The sequence below is a fragment of the Pseudochaenichthys georgianus genome, chromosome 24 (assembly GCF_902827115.2).
Source record: "Pseudochaenichthys georgianus chromosome 24, fPseGeo1.2, whole genome shotgun sequence".
Classification (NCBI taxonomy): domain Eukaryota; kingdom Metazoa; phylum Chordata; class Actinopteri; order Perciformes; family Channichthyidae; genus Pseudochaenichthys; species Pseudochaenichthys georgianus.
The window spans coordinates 25,170,023-25,189,805 of record NC_047526.1 but is presented as its reverse complement, the minus strand read 5'-3'; the positions used below and the strand labels follow the sequence as shown (position 1 = coordinate 25,189,805).

Here is a 19,783-nt window from a genome sequence, read left to right as displayed (position 1 = left end):
GAACCATACCTAGTGTTAGGAGTAGTGTGCTGCCATTTTGAAAAGGTGTGCCCGGGGAGCCTTGCTCAGGGACACCTCGGTAGCATTTGGTCTTGCCGGGACTTGAACTGGTGACCTTCCAGTTGCCAAGCCAAGTCCCTATCGACTTCGCCATCACCGCCACACATTTGAACTGCCTTGAATACAATGACAATGAATATTACATGTTAAGGCATGGTGTTGCTGCAGTTTATACCGTTGTGTTCAGATTACCTTTGAGTTAATTCAACCAAACTGGAGCTTGAGAAAAATCATTTTTTGGCAAACTACTGTAGCAAATTCAATTGCTTCCTTCAAGCTTACTTGTGAACATGGGAATGAAAGTTTCATAAGTTGATTTTGCTTTGCATTTAATATAAGCCAATATGTGGCGATATTACCTATTTGATTATTTATTATTTGATTAAAAAACACGTTTGTATAATTAAGAAGATACTTTAGTTTCTGTTCTTCACAGGGATTTTATTTATTAATTCTACTGTCAGATCAGAATACAAAGGTAGTCCAAGGCTAATTTGCATGAGTATTGATGTTGTGAAAAAGAATGTGGTAAGTCACCCGTTAAAAATGTTACCAAATCTAAAACATAAGGCAAAAGTATTTATGGAACAACTATGGCCCTATTTCCCCCAAAAAAATAATCTAATAATGCAGAGAAAATGGGTTAGTTGCAAATGGTGATGTTGCACCTTTAGAAAAAGGTTATCCAAGTCCACCGGGAATCTCCATCACCACTCTTATCTACGTGACAGAGAAGGATAGAGGTCAACCCTTCTTTCTTTCTGCTCATCATCCTCCCCTCCCTTCCTGTCTCTCCTTACTTAATCAATCAGTCCTGATTTGACCGTCATCATCATTGACATTTACTCTTACACAAGGACTGATAACATGAGATAAGGCCCACTGAGGTAGCTTGAGGAAATGAGTAGATCCACTAGGTGAAGGATTCATTTTAACAGGTAACTTTCTATAACATGACTTTCTGGGACACCCAACTGTTTGGTTGGTTTGATCTGCTCTTAAAAATGCAAAAACATGCTTCCAACTGTCTATATTATTCAATGGTAACCAACACCTTGTTGAATGTGTTGTTATCTTTTGAGATGCCACATTGTGACTGTAAGTCATTCTACAACAATGCAGATAAGAGTCTTGAGACAAGTTTAATTACACGGCAGTGTTTCGGGCAAAAAGGAAACCCATTGTTTGGATACCACTGCTGATACAGTGAGATGCCTCTGAAGTGTTACTTTCAGATTTGGCCTGGAGCGTCAGAGCCGTCATGCAACAGAGCCAGATTTCAGAGGAACATGAGGTGGTTGCATTCTCACAGGTGAATGCACAGTGAAAGTGGAGAAAGAGAGGAGCTTAGTGCAGCCAGAGTAAATATAAGACCATGTTTTGTTTTTCTTTGTGTAGAAAGATGTTGGTATGTTTGTGTCATAGTAAGGGTCATTGTTGATCTCAGGTCAATTAATTGTTCTTCTAACTCAGGGAGTGTGTGTTTTGGTCTCTTCTGTTTAAAGCTACAAACAACAGTTGATTATTCGATTTTTAGACTGACAGAACAAATATTGCCAACTTCTATCAATATATCATGAAAGCATTTTGTATGCAAAACGGCAGGAATGCTGTTTTAAGCCTCTCAAATATAGGATATGTTGCCGGTCTATGTTTCATATCACATACATTGAATATATTCTAAATCTGGATTGACAAAACCAGACATTTAAAGATATCACCGTTGGACTTTGACAAAATTGTATCAATTTTACAGAGAGACAAATCTAGATAATTATCAGCAGATGAATCGATGACGAAAATAAGCTTTAATTGCAGCTCTACCTTTGTTTCCTGCAATGTAGGTGGATATTATGGGTCAAAGAGCGGTCTCCCCTTCCCCCGTTCCCCCACTACTCACTACTCCATTCTTCTTCCCTTCTTTAAGCCGGAGTCAGGATACCCCACTAAGCAAAGGGGATCTCTTCCTGTCAGGCTCCGTTATGGGTCACAGAACTATTGTCCTCTGACGCCTCTGTTTCCCTAACAAACCGGGGAGAGAAAAACACTGACAGTTTGAAGGAGGTTGTTTGTGTTTGCATTGAAATATGGACTATTTATTCTCATAGAGTGGGTGGGTTTATGCATTTGTGTGTTTGACATAGACTTGGGCTGGGCTGGAAGTGGCCATGCATGGATTAGACCTTCTTGTTCCCCTGTTTTCCTCCATTGTCCAGGGTCAACAGTGATCTGTCCACCATAGTCGGAAGCACCTGTCTCTGTTGCAGCGGACAAAGGAGGATGACCACCTGTTGTGTTTCGCTGCTCAGGGTTAACACAAGGTTAACTCATTCATAAATCTCTACGGCCTTACTCATTGTGGTTTCTGTGGAGCAGCGCATTTTGTAAAGGTGTATAAAGTAGAAAGGAAACTGTTGATCATGATAACTATAACAACACAAGATATGAAGAACCACATGCTTGTTGGTCACTGAATAAGATGGACTTTTATTAATCCCTCGTGGGGAAATTATTTCTCTGCATTTGACCCATCCTAGTGTTAGGAGCAGTGTGCTGCCATTTTGAACGGCGCCCGGGGAGCAGTGTGGGGAACGGTGCCTTGCTCAGGGACACCTCCTCGGTAGCACTTGGTCTTGCCGGGACTTGAACTGGTGACCTTCCAGTTCCCAAGCCAAGTCCCTATCGACTTCACCACCACCGCCCCAATGTCGGTGAATGTTCAGTTTGTAATATTCTGATAAGAACTTTGTAACATATAAGCATCTAAATACTTTCGCTTCCCTTTGCTGTTCTTACTCACAGAGTAAATCAATGAAATAATGAAATAATTGCAGAAAGCAGCGCCTTGAATTTTGGTAATTCGTTCTTTAGTCTTTAATAGTCTATTTCGAAAGTAAAAGGCAACCTAAAAAATGCACTTCTAAAACAGTAAAACATATTACACATATTATACTTCATGTTATTTACCTAACAATGTCACTCGATGTTAAGATTGTATCTATTTTGTTTGATAAACATAAGCCTTTTAGTATTTTTTTATCATGAAAGAGTATTTAAACAGCCATTTAAAAAAAGTTTCCTTTTTTTAATTCAGGGTCTGGGGAAAGATGTTTTAAATTGTTTTAGTTTAATTAATTTTGTGATTATAGAGAGACATGCTTATCATTGTAGGTAATATAAATAGACTTTGGTGCAAGTTATTGTGGCAATTTCATACAAAAATAGTTTATATTGCTTATTAATCATAATGGCCATAATTGCAATAAGGGATGTCTTTGCTTCTTTATCTCAGCAGCTAAAATATACTGTCACAGTCCTTGGACTTAATAATAGCAGTCCAAAGGGATCCCAACGCGACAAAACAATACTCAAGCAATAATAAGGACGCTTTTAAATACAGAGATCACAGGGGACAGCTTCCTGCCCGTTTCTCTCATTCGGCTGTCATTAGCCGGGGCCAGCATAACAGTCTGTGCTCTGTCCTGTGTGTGATGTGGTGGAGGGTCAGTCCAACCTGGCCCCTCAGATGTCCTCAGACAACAGGATGTTATTGAGGATCCAGTCAGGGAAATTACAGCATGCACGGAAGACGGATGTGATTGGTGCACAAATGATAGGAAATGCTTAATGCATTTGTCATCATGTATACAGCACGTCTGCTCACCAAGGTAAAGTTGGTTCATGTTTTAGGCTGTGCCATTGACAGCCAAAACACAGTGACTAATATAATGCGTCGATCATTGACAAAAGAACAACCATTAATTTGTGCGAAACAAGTCCTATGCTGTCTAGCGGTTTTAGGTCGACAGATTCCACCTCTAATAAGGTTCTGTCAGTTTCTATTCAGACGTACAGTCATGAGTTCTTTCAGCAGAAAAAACACATAATAAGAGCGACAATAAGACCGAGTCAATCACCCTGAGGAGAAGGGAAGTTTGTCATTGTTTGGACTGATCATGTTGAAAAGGGAAAGAGAGCACTCAGGTTACCCAAAGTGAACTTGGTGAAAGAGGAGAGAATAAAAAAAATCTGGCGCTAGAGTCTTTGATCACTTGGGAATGCACGCAGCTTTTTTATACTGATGATAAACCAATGGTAATTCCAGTAAACATAAAAGCTATTCGTCATTGTTTGAAAACAGACCTTTATCTTTTAGTCGAAGCAATTTGTATTTGTCACACTGTGTTTTCATTCTCGTCAAACTTGTCAGGGCACTTTTTCCCACTATTACACCATCTCAAGTTTGGCCAAAGACTAACAGTCGCATTGCAGGACACAGACTCTCACCTCAGACTTCTGAAGAGACTTTCTTGTCTTCATTAGTTTGTCAAAAGCGAGCTAAGTGGGTGAACAAAGCTTAGATCTATGACACTGCTTTGTAATCAGGTGAAGTCCGCACTGACCAGAGAAACAGGGCTGAAAAGCACGAGTTTCTCCTTGTCATTACACAAACACACAGCACCAATGTGTCCATCATCCCTACACATCTCCTCTCTTCATGTCCTTTTCTCTGGTGTGTCTTTGAACCTCACCTGCTCTGATTTCTGGGTTTGTAGGGGGGAAAAAGAACAAGAGAAGGAGGAAATAAATGTATTGCTTGCGTGCAGACGGATATTACCCTTTTAAAAGCAAAACAAATATGTGTGTGTGAATGCCCTGTAATTTCACTGTTGACATGTGCACTTACAGTGGGGATCTGGGACCCTGCTAATAACTGGGGCAGGTAACACTGGAGACAGGTGGAGGACAGTGCTGTCTGACTGGTCCTTAAATAGAGAGAGTGTGCGTCTGTGCGTGAGTGTGTAACAGTGTCAGACACTGACTGGGTCGTGCAGACAGACACAGTGGCACCTGGTGATGTCATTGATGTTGTCACTGAGTGGTAGTAAAGTTCCCCTTTTATAATGGAGGCCATTCCTGAGGAGACGCCTCAAACCTTAAACACACTGTATTGCACTCTTATTGTGCTCTTGCTCAATGAGGACATTTAAATATCGCACGGGGTCAGCACACGGTCTAAAGAAGCAACATATATAGATATATATATATAGATAGATATATTGAAGGACTAATTCAACATTTCTTAGCTTAATACACTCTCATATTTGAAATATGAGGCTGCAGCCAGGAGATAGTTAGTGTAGCTTAGCTTAGCAAATAGACTGGAAACAGAGGGAAAGCTTACCCTGGCTCCTCTGAAAGTTTAAAAGCTGATCATTTTGAGCGCACTGATTTATTGTTTGATTCGTAAATACCAAAACTCAAAGTTACAGTCTTGTACATTTTGATTCTGCCCTCTTACCATGTTACCTTTAGACAGCGCCAAGATAGCTATTTATCTTGATTCCAGTATTTACGCAAACTAAGCTCTATCTGTTGCTCGAGATAATGAGCAGTATCAACCTTCTGATCTAAACGTGAGCAACAACGTCAAGGAAACTGTTTGGTCGGTAAATGCGAACAGGTTTCCCTTCATTCTTGCTATTAATTAAGGAATCCGGTGATGCATGTCAGTAACAATCACGTCAGGGTGGGTCAGTGACACTCGCAGAAAGATAAGGACAGAGACTGTAAGGAATGTGCATAAGAATATACGCAAGCATATTGCACGTCATTCTTTCTGTGTCTTTATTTGAGATACTAGGGAGGATGTGTGTGTGTGTGTGTGTGTGTGTGTGTGTGTGTGTGTGTGTGTGTGTGTGTGTGTGTGTGTGTGTGTGTGTGTGTGTGTGTGTGTGTGTGTGTGTGTGTGTGTGTGTGTGTGTGTGTGTGTGTGTGTGTGTGTGAGAGAGAGAGGGTGAGTAAGGGCAAACTCTAGCCCGTGCCACACTGACAGCATGGATCGGGTTCACCTCTGTGTGTTCAGTGTCCATCCAGAAACATGGCAGGAATCTGAGAACGGCAAGCTACCCAATGCTGACTGAGCTGAATCCGCTCGGTGAAAAACGGCCAGAGAAACAGAACCAGATACTTAAACACACATTTTCAAAATAATAAAAAAATGATAAACTTCTACTTTGTACGTGCCAAATTATTGTAGTGTCATCATACTTGGGGGGACCCAAGCTTTGAAGGACATGCAAGAGAGTGTGTTGTGTGAGTAAGAGTTTGTGTGCATCCTTCCCGGATGGTGCGTCTCACATTATTACAGCCTGCCTTAGTAATCAGAAGGAAGACAAAACAATGCGCGGTGCCTTTTAAAACAGTCAGGTGTGGCTCCTGGGGGTCTGACACTTCCTCCTTAAGAAGTCAGTCAAATTGGTGTTCAGCATGGAATCCTCTTTGTACTGAGGACATTGTGTTTTCAGACTGTACTGCTGCAGCTTATATTTATTAGAACAAGTTGGGCTGATTGAAAGCATCAAGGCAAGTCCTGCATGCATTTTTAGATCAACATTTTATGACTTCTTTGGGTGGGCAGTCTTAAAGTGAAAAGTTCCAGCAGAATTTGTAAAGACCAGTTTAAAGGAAGAACAAAACCTTTTAACCAGTGTTAGTAATCTCTTGATATGGCTGATCAACAGGGCTGCTAGAACTTAAAGCAAGTGTGGGGAAAAGGAAACACTTAAAATACCCAGTATGATGACATTATTGCTAAACCACAAGACAGGGTAGTGGTGATAAGACACCAATCCATTTCATGCACTTAATAAATAAAATATAGGTGGTTGATTGAAACTTAAATATGTATTTATGGTGTATTGTATAGCTGTATGATGATATATAACACATTTTGCAAGACTAGGAAAAACGAATAGAATGTAAAAGCAAAATCAAGTTGTTCTAAAACGTTATTTGAATAATAGTGTAAGATTATTTAAATGTGGCTGAAAGCACAGAAACAATGCTAGTACGTTTTTTCTGCAACTACTGTGGTGCATTGCATGCTTGTCACACTTGCATCAAGCCAAACTAAGAAAAACAAGAATGCATTGATTGAAGTTACCATGCATGTGGTTATTGTGACATGCAGATGATTTCCCTATGAATGGCCTTCATGAATAGCCTTGAAGAACCGTCCTGTACCAGAGCAGTGTTAATAAGTAGCAGCTCGTCCAGTCGATCCAGAACGAAGATTGTGAACACAGTGGAACAGAAATGACATATTACAGAATGTTCCAGATCGGAAGGCAGACAACAGACTTCTTTAACCTGACAGCCGACAGCTCTGTATGAAAAATAGATTGCAGCTTTCACATTATGTGTACACTCACACTCAGAGTTGAACAGTTGTTGTACGACTCAAATTGGAGTTAAAGTATAAAAAACGATATCCATGGTAACTTAATTGACTTTATTTGCTGGCGTCAACTTAGCAGTATACTGGTTGGACATTTAAATGTTAATCATTTCTTGGAAATCCTCTTTTTGCCTCCTGGAAACCCGTCTGTGCAGGTGTTGTCTCTGCAGGTCCATGTGTGTAAGCGTTGGACATTACCTTTCATTGGCACGTCTACACTCTGGGTCAGCTGTGTACAGTACGTTTTCTCCTCATCTCTGTGGGTGGTTTTTGTGAGGATTTAAAAAGACATCTGTTGTGAAGTGCAGTAGCATTCCTCTTCGACCTGAAACCATGATAATAACCCTTGGCCTGTCAACAGGAGATCATCCACCGGCTGAAGGAAGACGGTTGGTAGACAGGGTGGGTGGTGGCTATGATGCCGTGCTGACATTTATTCACATTCACACCTAAGGTGGAAAACAGGATGGATAAAAAGATGGCGAGAGACAAGTTACGTCACTGTTTTTCTGTTCAAAACATATTCATCGAGTTCATATTGCTCCCGTCATGTCAAAAAAAGACTGAGTGATTTCTCCATCACGAGCTGAACAGAGTGAAGGGTAAAGGAAATCACTTAAAGTAGCATTAAATGGAAGGGGAGGTTGACGGGGGCTGACAGCACAGCATGGCAGGGAAAAGTGAGGGGAACATGCACGAGAGACTGTGACATCAAGTTTGGACAGAATGCGAAATATTTCCATTTGCGTCAGTCATAAAACTTTAAGAAAGGCAGAGTTGGAGGCTGCGTCAAAAATGTCAGCTGTAATGGGTTATAAAATGGGCTCTGCCTCAGCCATTTCTGTCGAGATCATTGTCCTCATCCACGGGGGGGGGTGTAGGGGAAGGAGCCGCTCTTTAGTCCTGCTGCGAGAAATGACCCAAGGCAGGTACAGACTCAAGCATGGAAATTATAGGGCTTAAGACACCTACAGCATTTACAGAGGCCCCAAAGGCACCATCAGCCTGTGTGCAAGCAGGCTCTCTGTGTTCCGGTTCATTGATAACTACTAACAGTGTCCTCTGTCAACTGTAAAATGCAAATGTTCCCTTCCTCATAAGCTGTCGTCAGAGCAAACATACATAAACACGTTTACTTTTCTAAATACTAGTAAATACTAGTGGCTTCAGTTTTATTTGTCTTTAAAAGAAAAAGATATCTCTTCACCTCAGTGCAATGGAGCTATATGGAATTATTGTTTATAGTTTATTGTGTATGGCATATTCAACAGCTACCACATATTTTCTATAACAAAAAGTATACATCTATACATATTGTACCTTCTGCCATTGATATTTGTTGTTAGTGAGTTGATGGGTAGAACATGGATTAACCAACATCATTTAAATCCATGAATGAATGCAGATACTAAATGCTGTGCGGACCACATCAAAACCAGAATTCTGAGAGCAATCTCGCCTCAGAGTCCGCTCCACGACTAATAAGAAAAGGTCATGTTATCGTTATGTGAATTACTCACACAGAAGATGAGTAATAGATGTAGTAAAGAAAAGCTTCAGATAAAGAGGCAGAGGAAGAGGAGGGGCGAAGGAGAGAAGAGGTGAATAGAAGGTGATGAATGAGATGTCTGAAGGCAAAGAGAAAAAGCCGAACAGCAAGAGAGAAGTGGATTTTAAATTACATGGTGGCTCATGTCAGCAGCCGTAATTAGCAGCTTGGTCAGGTGTGATGAGAGGGACAGGAAGCATGAAAGGAAGGACAAAACAGCCAGAAACCAAGCAGAGTCTATGAGCAACAGAATCCACTCCACACATGGCAATGCAACAAGAGAAAGTGAATGGGAACAGTGTGCATTGCAAATGCACCTATGAATGATAAGTTGTTTGCATTATGTCGCGTGCCAAACGCGTGGATAACAAGTCTGAAAATGCAGACAATTCTTCGGCTGGCTGCATGGCAGCCTGCCAAGTTAAATGTTGCTTTTGGAAAAGAGAACAAGGGGGGAGCAGATCGGGGTGAAAGTCAAGCTACATATGAACTAACAGCATCGCACAAGTATCAACACATTCTGAATGTCACCCCCACAGAGCAGCACAGAAGGACAGCTGGACACAAGTTTCCTGAAAGGGAAAACTCAGGGTGAAAATGTTCCCGCTTGCACCCAGTAACACAACCTCAACAGTATTCATTTATCTGTATTCTAAGAGACGGCACAGTTTCCGTTAGTGTTTTTTAAATGGTATCAGTTGTTTATTATATACTATGATATGCACTTATTGAAATGTAGCATTTATACCAAATTAATTAATTTGGATAAGAGTTAAACATCTCTCAAATAAAAAAAACGGATGATCATAAGTAAATATCATGAGGAAAAGTAATTTTATGTGTCTCCAAGAGTCCACATCTTCTCTGAGCAGTAGTAAAAAATTATTTATTATGACAATATGTTATAGTTTATCGAGAACCTTTAGTATTGTGCTGCTTTGATGACCTTGTACTATAGGTCAGGATATTGTGATGTTTCATCAACCAAATAATTTAATTGAGGAAAAGAGAATGGGCGGATTAACGTTATTTTTTAAAATGTGCTTTTTAAAGAGACACTTTTCTTTTCTTTTTTGTGGTAGATTACTTGATCCAGGTAATAGTTCAACATAAAATAAATATCAAGAATTGTGATTAGTTTCACATTAGTAATTCTGCTCCACATCTCTGGTAAGACTTCCGAGGCACATAACCTATCGGTGAGTCAAACAGGCAACACTGATAGACTACATGGACATATTTCATGCTGCTGTGATGAAAAGTTGGATATTATTGTGTCTCTTAACCAACTTCATTTTAGCAATTTTTTGTATGGCCGTCAGTTGCAGAACACCCTAAACAATGTTGTAGGATGAGACATTTGTGCTCTAAATGTGACTTTTCTTTCATGATCGTGCATAAAGTGTCAGATCGGGAACTGCTGTAATTTGTGGTTTATGGTGTGAATGGTGTGCAGCATTTAATCCTGCATTCAAACAAGATTTCCTATGACGCTTTAGCTGAACTTATTTGAACTGGACTCAATCGATATTTCCAAACCTTGTTTCACACTTAACAAAGCACCAGAATGAGCTTATTTCTTCTGTGCTGTGTCCCTGACTAATGAACACACAGGTATGCCTTCTTATCACCCAAAAGATGGAGTGGGTGTCTGTCAGAAAATGAAGATGTATTTGTCTGATCCGGACATAGCTGTGTGACAGCCAGAAAGCCCCCGGGGCAAGAGAGTGACACACACACACACACACACACACACACACACACACACACACACACACACACACACACACACACACACACACACACACACACACACACACACACACACACACACACACACACACACACACACACACACACACACACACACACACACACACACACACACACACACACACACACCCTCCAAGGAGGAGTCATGGGGCAAAGGGGAGGAGGGGGAGGGAGCACAAGAGGAAAAGGGAGTTTATCTCTCTCTCTCTCTCTCTCTCTCTCTCTGTATTTCAAACACACACACCTTCCCTCCTCCCAGAAGCAACAGTCACACACTTAAGTGTTCAGTTGCACGGCCAGTCACACACAGGTACACAGGATACTGAGGTTGGGTGAGAGACGCTGACAGAGAGCGAGAGGACAAGAGAGCGAGGACAGCCACCGGTTGCTCACTCACATTAAAGCTTTCAAGGAGGGCACCGACAGCCTGCCTTATGTGTGGCTCCTCTCAAGGCTTCACAGTAAGTTCAAATCTTTATTAACTGTATAATAGATTGTCTTACTTCTAATTTTGTGTCAGTGTGAACTGGAGTGCTTTTTCAACTTGGCAACCTATTTATTTATTTTGCATTAAAAAGGTGTCCCTTGTAAGGTGCTTTCTAGAGGTTGTCCTGCGAGCCACACAGCTGTGTTCCTTTGACTCATGTCTTGATTTTCAACATTTATTTTCTGCTGTGTCACTGGGTTGGATGGTTTCGGAGTGAGTTGTCACGCTTGTGACAGTCATTTCTAGTCAGCTGTGGTGACCACACTTCAGAGAAACATAGAGGGGAAATGTCGTCTGTAAATCTCATCTCTCGTCTGCATTTTTTCCCTCCATGAGAATGAGATGAGATATTTTGTTATCGCAGCATTTGTGCCATTAGTGCATATCAATGCCAGATTACTGTGTGAGCTTTAAATCATTTTACATTGATTAACACAACTTTTTTAACAACATCAAAAGGGGAAATATAATCCTAATTTAAGCAAAGAAAAGTAAGACTTTGCTTGTAAATAAAAGTGCAGGTTTATGGAATTGTATGGCATTAAAAATACCAACATGTTCACTTCAATTCTGAGTTTGGTCGGTCAGACCTTATCACTGAGACAAACTGATGAGCCTGGAAAAGGAAGTTCAGAGAGGGCAAATCTGAGCATTGTCTTTCAATCACAAGTCTTCTATCTTCTTCTCTGTCACTATTTTATCGTCTATCCCATCAGTCGGGGAAGAATACCTTTGTCAGAGCTGAGGTGCCTGACAACAATCTTCCTGAGAAGGGACCGATAGACAGTAAGAGAAAGAGAAAGACACTTTAGAGCTGGCTGAGTGCCAAGTCTCAGTCAGTTCAGAGGAAGTCTGGTTGATTCACTGGGAGCGCTGATTTCCTTGTGAAAGTGCTCCTGCTCCGGGGCTGACGTGCACAGGAACCTCCCTTATAGCCCAGGAGTTGGGGTTTTGGAGAGTCACAGGATGTATGGGACAGTGGGGGCAATGGGGCAGCAAGCATGAAGGTTCAACTTTGAAGTTTGTTTGTCCGGTAGAAGCTGTTTTCTCCACCACTTCTCCTCCCCGACTTGGCCCTGTGTGTCAGATCTCACACTTTGTAATCTAATTTTAGCTCAATACAAAACTTAAATTCCCTGGGTACGTCGGCTGTTGTTTGAATTGTCTGTGTTCTTCTCCTTATATTGAAATATAAAAGATAAAAGGTAAAAGGAAAGAGTCTTTAGTCAGCATGTAGATGTAATTCGCATTGCAAGATAATCTGCTTTTTGAGACATTTGACGAGATTTTCTCCCACTTTGTCTCTTCCTTTTCTGTAGGCCTCCTCCTCTCAGTGCACCACAGCCATGTTAACATCAGAAAACTCACCGCAGAGCACAGGGGGCATCGCAACAGCAATGCCAGAGACAGACATGGCATCATGGAGCGAGGCAAACTTTGAGGAGAAGTGCACATATATCGTGAAGGACCATCTTCTGGAGGAAGGGTCCGAAAACAAGACACGAGCCGAGAGATCTTTACCCAGAAACCTGGCCCTGAAGCGCTGCCACAACTCCACAGAGGTAGGCAGCAAATAATGCTTTCCTTGTCTGTGTGTTATTCAAATTGCCTAGATAAGGAGTTCTTACAAAAACCACGGCAGAGCAATAATATACACAAGTAGTAAGCAAGTATGTTTTGAGTAACTGCCGACTCCTTGCGTCACTCCAACATCCTTCCATCCACTCATCCGGGAAGTACTTGACATGTTGTTGTCTAATTTCAGCCTTTCCTCTCCGCTCTGTGTTGAGGCAAAGCTTAAGAAAGGCGAGCCCCTCAGCACACAGCCTGAGGTCTCTATGATTAGTAGCTACCTCCCATTCCCAACCCTTTGTCCCAGCACACCATAAAGCAGAGCATGGCACCAAGGCCCACCTAATGGAACACAATGTGACCAGTCTTCTGGATTAGTTGTGTGGAAGTTGCAATTATTAAAGGGGAACATTTGTTTTGTTTAACTGGGTAGTAAATGGCAGATAACAGAGGTAAATGAATGATAGAAGGTTAACCCAATGGGCTATCCATAGAAAGGAAATATTGTGTTTCCTTGCGCAAGAAAAGGGTTGAGCCTCTGCAGATGAAAGATGGTTGTCAGGCGAGATAAGAGGAAGTAGCCTCAGCGTCTGCGGCTAAATACCTGCAACACCACTTTGACCTTCTAATAAGGTCTGTCTGGAGTCGGGTTGACACCAAAGAGCAGGATACGTTACAGTTATCTGTGACACAGGTGGAGCAGTCTGACAAAGCAAGGGTCAAACACGAGATACACTCAATGGCTAAACATGTAGTGGTTGATCTTGCTACATACACTATGCCAGTATTGCTCCAAGATGAAAGAGGGACTACATTACCTACATTGCTTTAGGGGATTTGAGTGGGGGATCAGAGTGCCGTAGACTGGTCAGGGTGTGCCCATGACACCTTATCCTCCCTTCCGCACCCTGGAGGCTTGAGACAGAGGGGTGCGTTTCACACCTGGAGGTAGCAGAACAAGAGTGGTGGTGAAATTTTAATGGTAGAGAAACTAAAGATAAGGTGGGCGATTGGTTTATGAAATATTCAGCATGGGAAGAGACGGAAACATTCTGTCACAGACCAGCAACATTCACTATTTTCTCTTAGGAAGGGTTTTCAAGACAGCCAATGTATAATAATAACTACACATTGCTTTGTTCCTAGTCATTTTCCAGTGAATTGACCAGATCCTTTTTGATTATTTACCAAGAAACCAGCACAGGGTGTTGAGTCCGATAGAAATAACTGTATTGCCAAGAATCACATCCCTCTAATTAAGTTTTGAAGCATCAGGGTTTGCCCTTCAATTTGTGAGCCACTCTGTTGTCTGATGATTGTGTGTCCTTCTTGTTGAACAGGTGCTTGGGGTGACCAGTAAGGAGCTGATTCCTCAGGGAACACGTTTTGGCCCTCTGGTGGGGGAAAGCTACACCAACGAAACGCTACCGAAAGATCCCGACCGGAAGTACTTCTGGAGGGTAAGTGAGCTGCAAGTGGGTCTTCTGGGTTTGAATGCGTGCAAGTGAAATTTGTCTTGTTTCTGTTCACATCCTTCATCTCCACGTGGAGACGTTGTGGTCGCTGTGGCGCGGCGAGGGTAAGCAGATGTGGTCAAACGCCTGACATCCTGTGAAAGTATGACTTGTTCTGTCATTGCTTGAGTCCCTTTCATTGCTGCTAGGTCAAATCGGTTAAATGTGCATGCAGCCAGTTTGCCAGTTCTCTGCGTGGCTGCCTGCGGTCACACACACACACACACACACACACACACACACACACACACACACACACACACACACACACACACACACACACACACACACACACACACACACACACACACACACACACACACACACACACACACACACACACACACACACAGCTGTTTGGTTTCAGTGACGCAGCTCTCACTCCGCTTCTCTCGGTATCACTGCCAGTAAATACGCCGTACACATGTCCGCGAGCTCCAGACTCATAAACTCTCACACTGACTAAGCAAGGAAGTGGCTTTGAGCCTGAGAACTGTTATGTTACAAATCCGCAGCATCAGGACATCTTCCATTACACACAAGCGCCGGTGCAATTCTACAGTTTAGAATCAGCAACCATGAATTCATGCAACCCTAACCAAAACTTGCGACAGCCATAACACAGACAATGTGTTCGCACTACAGCCATGACTCACAGCAACAAAGAGCAGATAGCATAAAGAGCCGTTAAATTGCTTCTTAAAAGGTCAGCAACACTTCACAACGAAGGCGAGTGTGAGGTCTTGAATGGGCCAGTAGTACACCCAATACTACAATCCAGTCATACAGTGAAGTTCCTATTCAGATGTTGTCATAAATCCAAATGACTTCACACACCTATCTCAGCTGAAAGAACATTTCTTAACCATGAAGGCGCCAGGAAACCTTTCATGGTTTCATATTCAGGGCATGTCACCATCAACCAACTTATCTCTTGTTGTGTTTCACACTCTAGGTCTTCTCGGAGGGGCATTTACACCACATCCTGGATGGTTTGAACGAGGAGCGGAGCAATTGGATGCGTTACGTCAACCCAGCCTGTTCTGTGCAGGAGCAGAACCTGGTGGCCTGCCAGAGCGGGTTAAACATCTACTTCTACACTATCAAACCCCTGCAGCCGGGCCAGGAGCTCCTGGTGTGGTACTGTCCTGAATTCGCCCGGCGCTGTAACTACCCTCCACTGGGTCGACTGGCTATTGACAGTATTGGTAAGTGTGTGTGAATAGTGTTCATTTAGTAGGAGTTTTTCCGCAGATCTTCAGTTAACAAGAACCATGCCTGTGCCCACGCTTTGAGACACATCTGTTATTGTGGAGTAAGGCTACCAATCAAAGCGCTCGATCGACTGACACACTCTTTGTGTTTAAGAAGTTACTCAGTCACACCCACAGCCCTTTTGTTAAAGCAGGACACAAAGGAGGAGAGTCCTGAAAGCAGAGAGGGTCTGTCTCCAGCTATAGCCATAGTACCTGTGTAAGATGAGACCAATTTTAGGACTTACGGTAATGTTTCAGTTTCCCTTTTTAACTTCACATAGAAACACAGCTGGCAGCTCTTTTACACACAAAGCATTTGGCTTATATTCACACACACAAAACGAGTGCACATACTAGCAGAGAGACTGCATACACACAGCAAAATACTCATTTACACACAGACACACACACAAGAGGCTGCCTGAGGTGCTGACAGCATTCTGGCACGACTCCTCTTATTTATTTGGCTCTTAAGGAGGAAGAGGGGTAGGAACGCTCCGGTGACTACTTGAACTTCCTGACAAGACGACCTGCTGACAGATTGATATCTCACTGAGTGTCGGCTGTTTGTTTGCTGAGAGCTGGCCTCTCAGGAGAGGGGGGAGGGTAACACGGGGAGCACACAGTAGATAAGGGTTGCTCTGTGTTTGCGTGGGTGGATGTTAATTGTGTCCAAGGGTAGGTGAAATGTGGATGCATACTTCTGTATTTTGTCTTCCTCTGTTTGTCAGCTTGTGCCCTTTGTCTTATCTGGGGAAGGTCAGTCAAGCATAATCTCTCCTCGTGACTTCCTGTGTAGGAATTGGGAAGATTTAAAATAGAGATATCGATCAAGATTTTCATTTTTCGTGTAGACTTTAGTGGAAAAATAAATATGACTCATAAGTCAGTTTATGTTTTGATGGGTATCTTTTCAAGCATTTTTAGGAGTATGTTTGTCTGGGGAAAATCTGGTATATCAGTCAGATAAAAGGGAGTTTCTTGTGTGTATTCTGTCCTGCTTGTGATGGAAAATACTGGCCGGCACTAATGTAAATAACATACTGTACCCACTAACTCCATGCTATCTGTATCCTGATCAGATGCCTATTGTTTCACATGGGATGTCCACTTTCATAGAGTGCCAGGGCAAGTCTGGGAGACAGTTCACAGACAGGCAAACACACCTTGTAAAAACACACCTTATAAAAACACTGGACACAGCTTAAAACTTAAACTTAGACCAATGGGAACTTGTGTAAGTTAATGTTAGTGAATGAGGTTACTGTTGCTGAACTTCTAGAAATTATTTCACCTGTTTCTGATGCCGTTTCTCAATTCTTCTGTCCCACAGAACCAAGTCAAGCTCAGGAGAAGACAACAGTGAAACGAGGACACAGTGTCTCTGAAATCCTTCGAGGCGAGCCTTCCAAGTCCCTGCCTGCCTGCCCCAGACGTCTGAGTAGCCCCTTGTCTCAGACCAACCTCTCAGCAGTTTTCCCCCTGTGTCCCCGTGTTGTATACCCGATCGAGCCCCACTCAGAATCCATCCATGGCCAAAGATATGTGAGTCAACCACCTGTGCCATCCTGTAGCCCTCCAGCTGCAAAAAGACTGGTTATTAGCGGTCCCTCTAGTTTGCACTTCACCCTTCAGCACGGTCAAAGCCCCGTTACAGCCAAACCTTACCAAAAGCCCTCTGTACCCGATCGAGTCCATCCTGCTCTGAGGCATTCCCCCTATCTACTGCCTCACTACTCGCTCGGCCTTAACAGCATTCTACCTCAGTCATTCCCCTTCTACAGAGACCAAATAAAACATCACTTCCCATCTTATTTGCTGCCTTTTGACGGCTATGCACACATCCACCCTTCTCTGGCTAACGGACACAAAGACTTGACACTTGCACTATCCAACACCAAACAAGACCTCATTTTTTCACAAAACAGCGAGCACAGAGACAACAAGGACCTCATAACCGAAAGGACAAACTACCTCAGGTGCCCTTCAGATGACCTCAGAGATTTCAGACAATCTCCAAGCAGTAATGTTCACGCAGACCTCAGTTTACCTGCATCATCCAGTGCCTCATCCATGGCCACCTCCCTCCGCAGAGCACTGCCATCTCTTGCGCCTGGAGGATGTTCACCACCAGTGGGTATGGCTGCCTTTTCAGACTGCTTCCCTTCCAAACCCACCTCTGCCACTCAGAGACAAACTGAGGATGCAATGGACCTCAGGAAGATAAAACGAGGAGGACATATTATCGGCTACAAGACGCTGTCTTATCCCCTCACAAGGCAGAATGGAAAGATCCGGTATGATTGCAACATCTGTGGAAAAATCTTTGGGCAGCTGTCCAACCTTAAGGTTAGTAACTCGTCATATTAGTAAGTTTGGAAAAATGCCTTCACATAGTGGCTAAAAATTGAGTTGCACATCGTTATAAGTGTCCATAGAATACTCAAATGGAATAGCCACCCTGGTTTGTTGAGTTTTAAAGAATAAATAAATGTAAATACCAATTTTTTTTACATGGTGTCCTCAGGTCCATCTGCGAGTGCACAGCGGGGAGCGTCCCTTCAGGTGTCAGACCTGCAATAAGAACTTCACACAGCTGGCCCACCTGCAGAAACACTACCTGGTTCACACTGGAGAGAAGCCTCATGAATGCAAGGTATGATCACATCTTAAATTAAAGACATAGTCTGACATTTTGGGAAAGATTTATACCAGTCTCATGTCTGTACGGTAAATAATAGTTGGCGGCAGCAGTCAATTAGCATAAAGACAGGAAACATGGAGCTTGTCTCTGTATATGTTACAAAATCGTCCTGCCTGCATAAAGACCACACATTAATATGTTTGATCTTGAAGTTTCTTCAATCTGTAAAAAGATGTAAGTGTAAAACATAACTTTATCTTTTAACAATGTTTATTACTTAGTCTAAAGTCCGAAATAGCTCACTACATAACCCCCCTTGAAAGCCACATTTACAACAAATTATGTATAACTTTCCCTTTAATGTCCATTAATTATCCACAATATTTAGACTACATTACAGTATCAAAAACCATGACTAGGACACATTTTGAAACCTATTCTGCTTTTCTCTGTTTGGCCACAGGTGTGCCATAAGAGATTCAGTAGCACAAGCAACTTAAAGACCCATCAGCGGCTACACTCAGGTGAGAGGCCGTACCTGTGCAAGCTCTGCCCGGCCCGCTTTACTCAATACGTACACCTAAAGCTCCACAAACGGCTCCACACTGGTGAACGACCTCACAGGTGTCCTTGTTGCCCCTGTGCCTATCTCCACTACTGCAGCCTCCAGGTGCACCTCCAAGGCTTCTGCCCTCTCTCCCCCTCGGCCTCCCACAGACACTCCCCGGAGGAGCTACACCGAGTCAACGCGGAGATTGAGAGGTTCGACATGAGCGAAGCGGCAGAGCAGCTTGAGGCCATGGCTGCAGATGCCGAGATGGACAAGGGAAATGTTTTTGACTTGATAAAGAAGATGGAGTCTCGTACCTCTGGCCACCACGAAGAGGAGGAGGCCGAGCTGAGCATGTACAAATCTGCAGTTCTGCCACATCATGGCAGCCCTCTACCTCTGCATCCAACCAGTATCAAGCTGGAGACAGGCTGCACATCAGAGCCCTAAACAGCCTTGCTAATCCAGCCGTATAATCCTTACAGGTCAACTCAGCAGCTGTCTGTTACTGCCCTATTTGAAGTAAAGCCTCATCTCAATCATGGATTGCCTAGCATATATACTCTACACAGGCTGTAGCGTGTGGAGAATCAAGACATTACCAGCATGGCCTGGGACCACTGACTGATTTATACTTCTTTGTTAACTTATTCAGTTTTTAACATTAATCTAAAATGTATGAATGATTTGTGAATTTTTTTTGTATTGTATTATTTTTTTGTATCTTCATGGAACGACTAAATATTTGCATAAACAAAGTTTGTAGTTCACTGTAGTGTTTCTATTTATATCGTGTGTGTCTCTGCTTGTGTGCTTGTGTGCTTGTGTGCGTGTTCAAGCCTCCTATTTAAGGACACAATTACTGTACGTAGATGACTAGTGTCAGTGAGATAAGCGTTACAGTGAAAACGCAGAGGAAACCTCACTTGTTTCATGTAACATATATACTTACCTTTGTGTGTGTACCGTGCTGATGTGGTGACGTAGATACACATCCTGTTATGAGTCTTTTGGACACTCACGACCAGTAAGTGCCAACCCTTTACCCTGGATAAAAACGACAAAATGATCTTTACTATAACATCATGCTGCTATTTTGAACACGTACTTCCATATTTTAGTTTCTGTATTAATCACT

At 42.7% G+C, this 19,783-nt stretch overlaps 1 protein-coding gene across 2 annotated transcripts; it reads left to right on the top strand.

Moving 5' to 3' along the window:
* The first annotated feature begins 10,863 nt into the window (after nucleotides 1-10,863).
* prdm1c (PR domain containing 1c, with ZNF domain) lies at nucleotides 10,864-19,415 on the top strand. 2 transcript variants are annotated; one of them, XM_034075359.2, is made up of 8 exons: nucleotides 10,864-11,083; nucleotides 12,429-12,671; nucleotides 14,022-14,141; nucleotides 15,151-15,403; nucleotides 16,785-17,800; nucleotides 17,979-18,107; nucleotides 18,559-18,619; nucleotides 18,759-18,948. In XM_034075359.2, the coding sequence occupies exons 1-8, from the start codon at nucleotides 11,057-11,059 to the stop codon at nucleotides 18,866-18,868; spliced, it is 1,959 nt and encodes a 652-aa protein (XP_033931250.1). In that variant the 5' UTR covers nucleotides 10,864-11,056; the 3' UTR covers nucleotides 18,869-18,948. The 2 variants fall into 2 exon arrangements, with proteins under 2 accessions (XP_033931250.1, XP_033931249.1); XM_034075358.2 differs by having other exon boundaries at nucleotides 18,559-19,415.
* The last annotated feature ends 368 nt before the right edge of the window (nucleotides 19,416-19,783 follow it).

What these genes read in the sequence shown, in the direction of transcription:
- prdm1c (XM_034075358.2), top strand. Translation starts at nt 11,057, where the DNA reads ATGTGTGGCTCCTCTCAAGGCTTCACA. An exon ending in ACTGGCTATTGACAGTATTG is followed by an intron (nt 15,404 to 16,784) that starts GTAAGTGTGTGT and finishes TCTGTCCCACAG; the next exon opens with AACCAAGTCAAGCTCAGGAG. An exon ending in AGAAGCCTCATGAATGCAAG is followed by an intron (nt 18,108 to 18,558) that starts GTATGATCACAT and finishes GTTTGGCCACAG; the next exon opens with GTGTGCCATAAGAGATTCAG.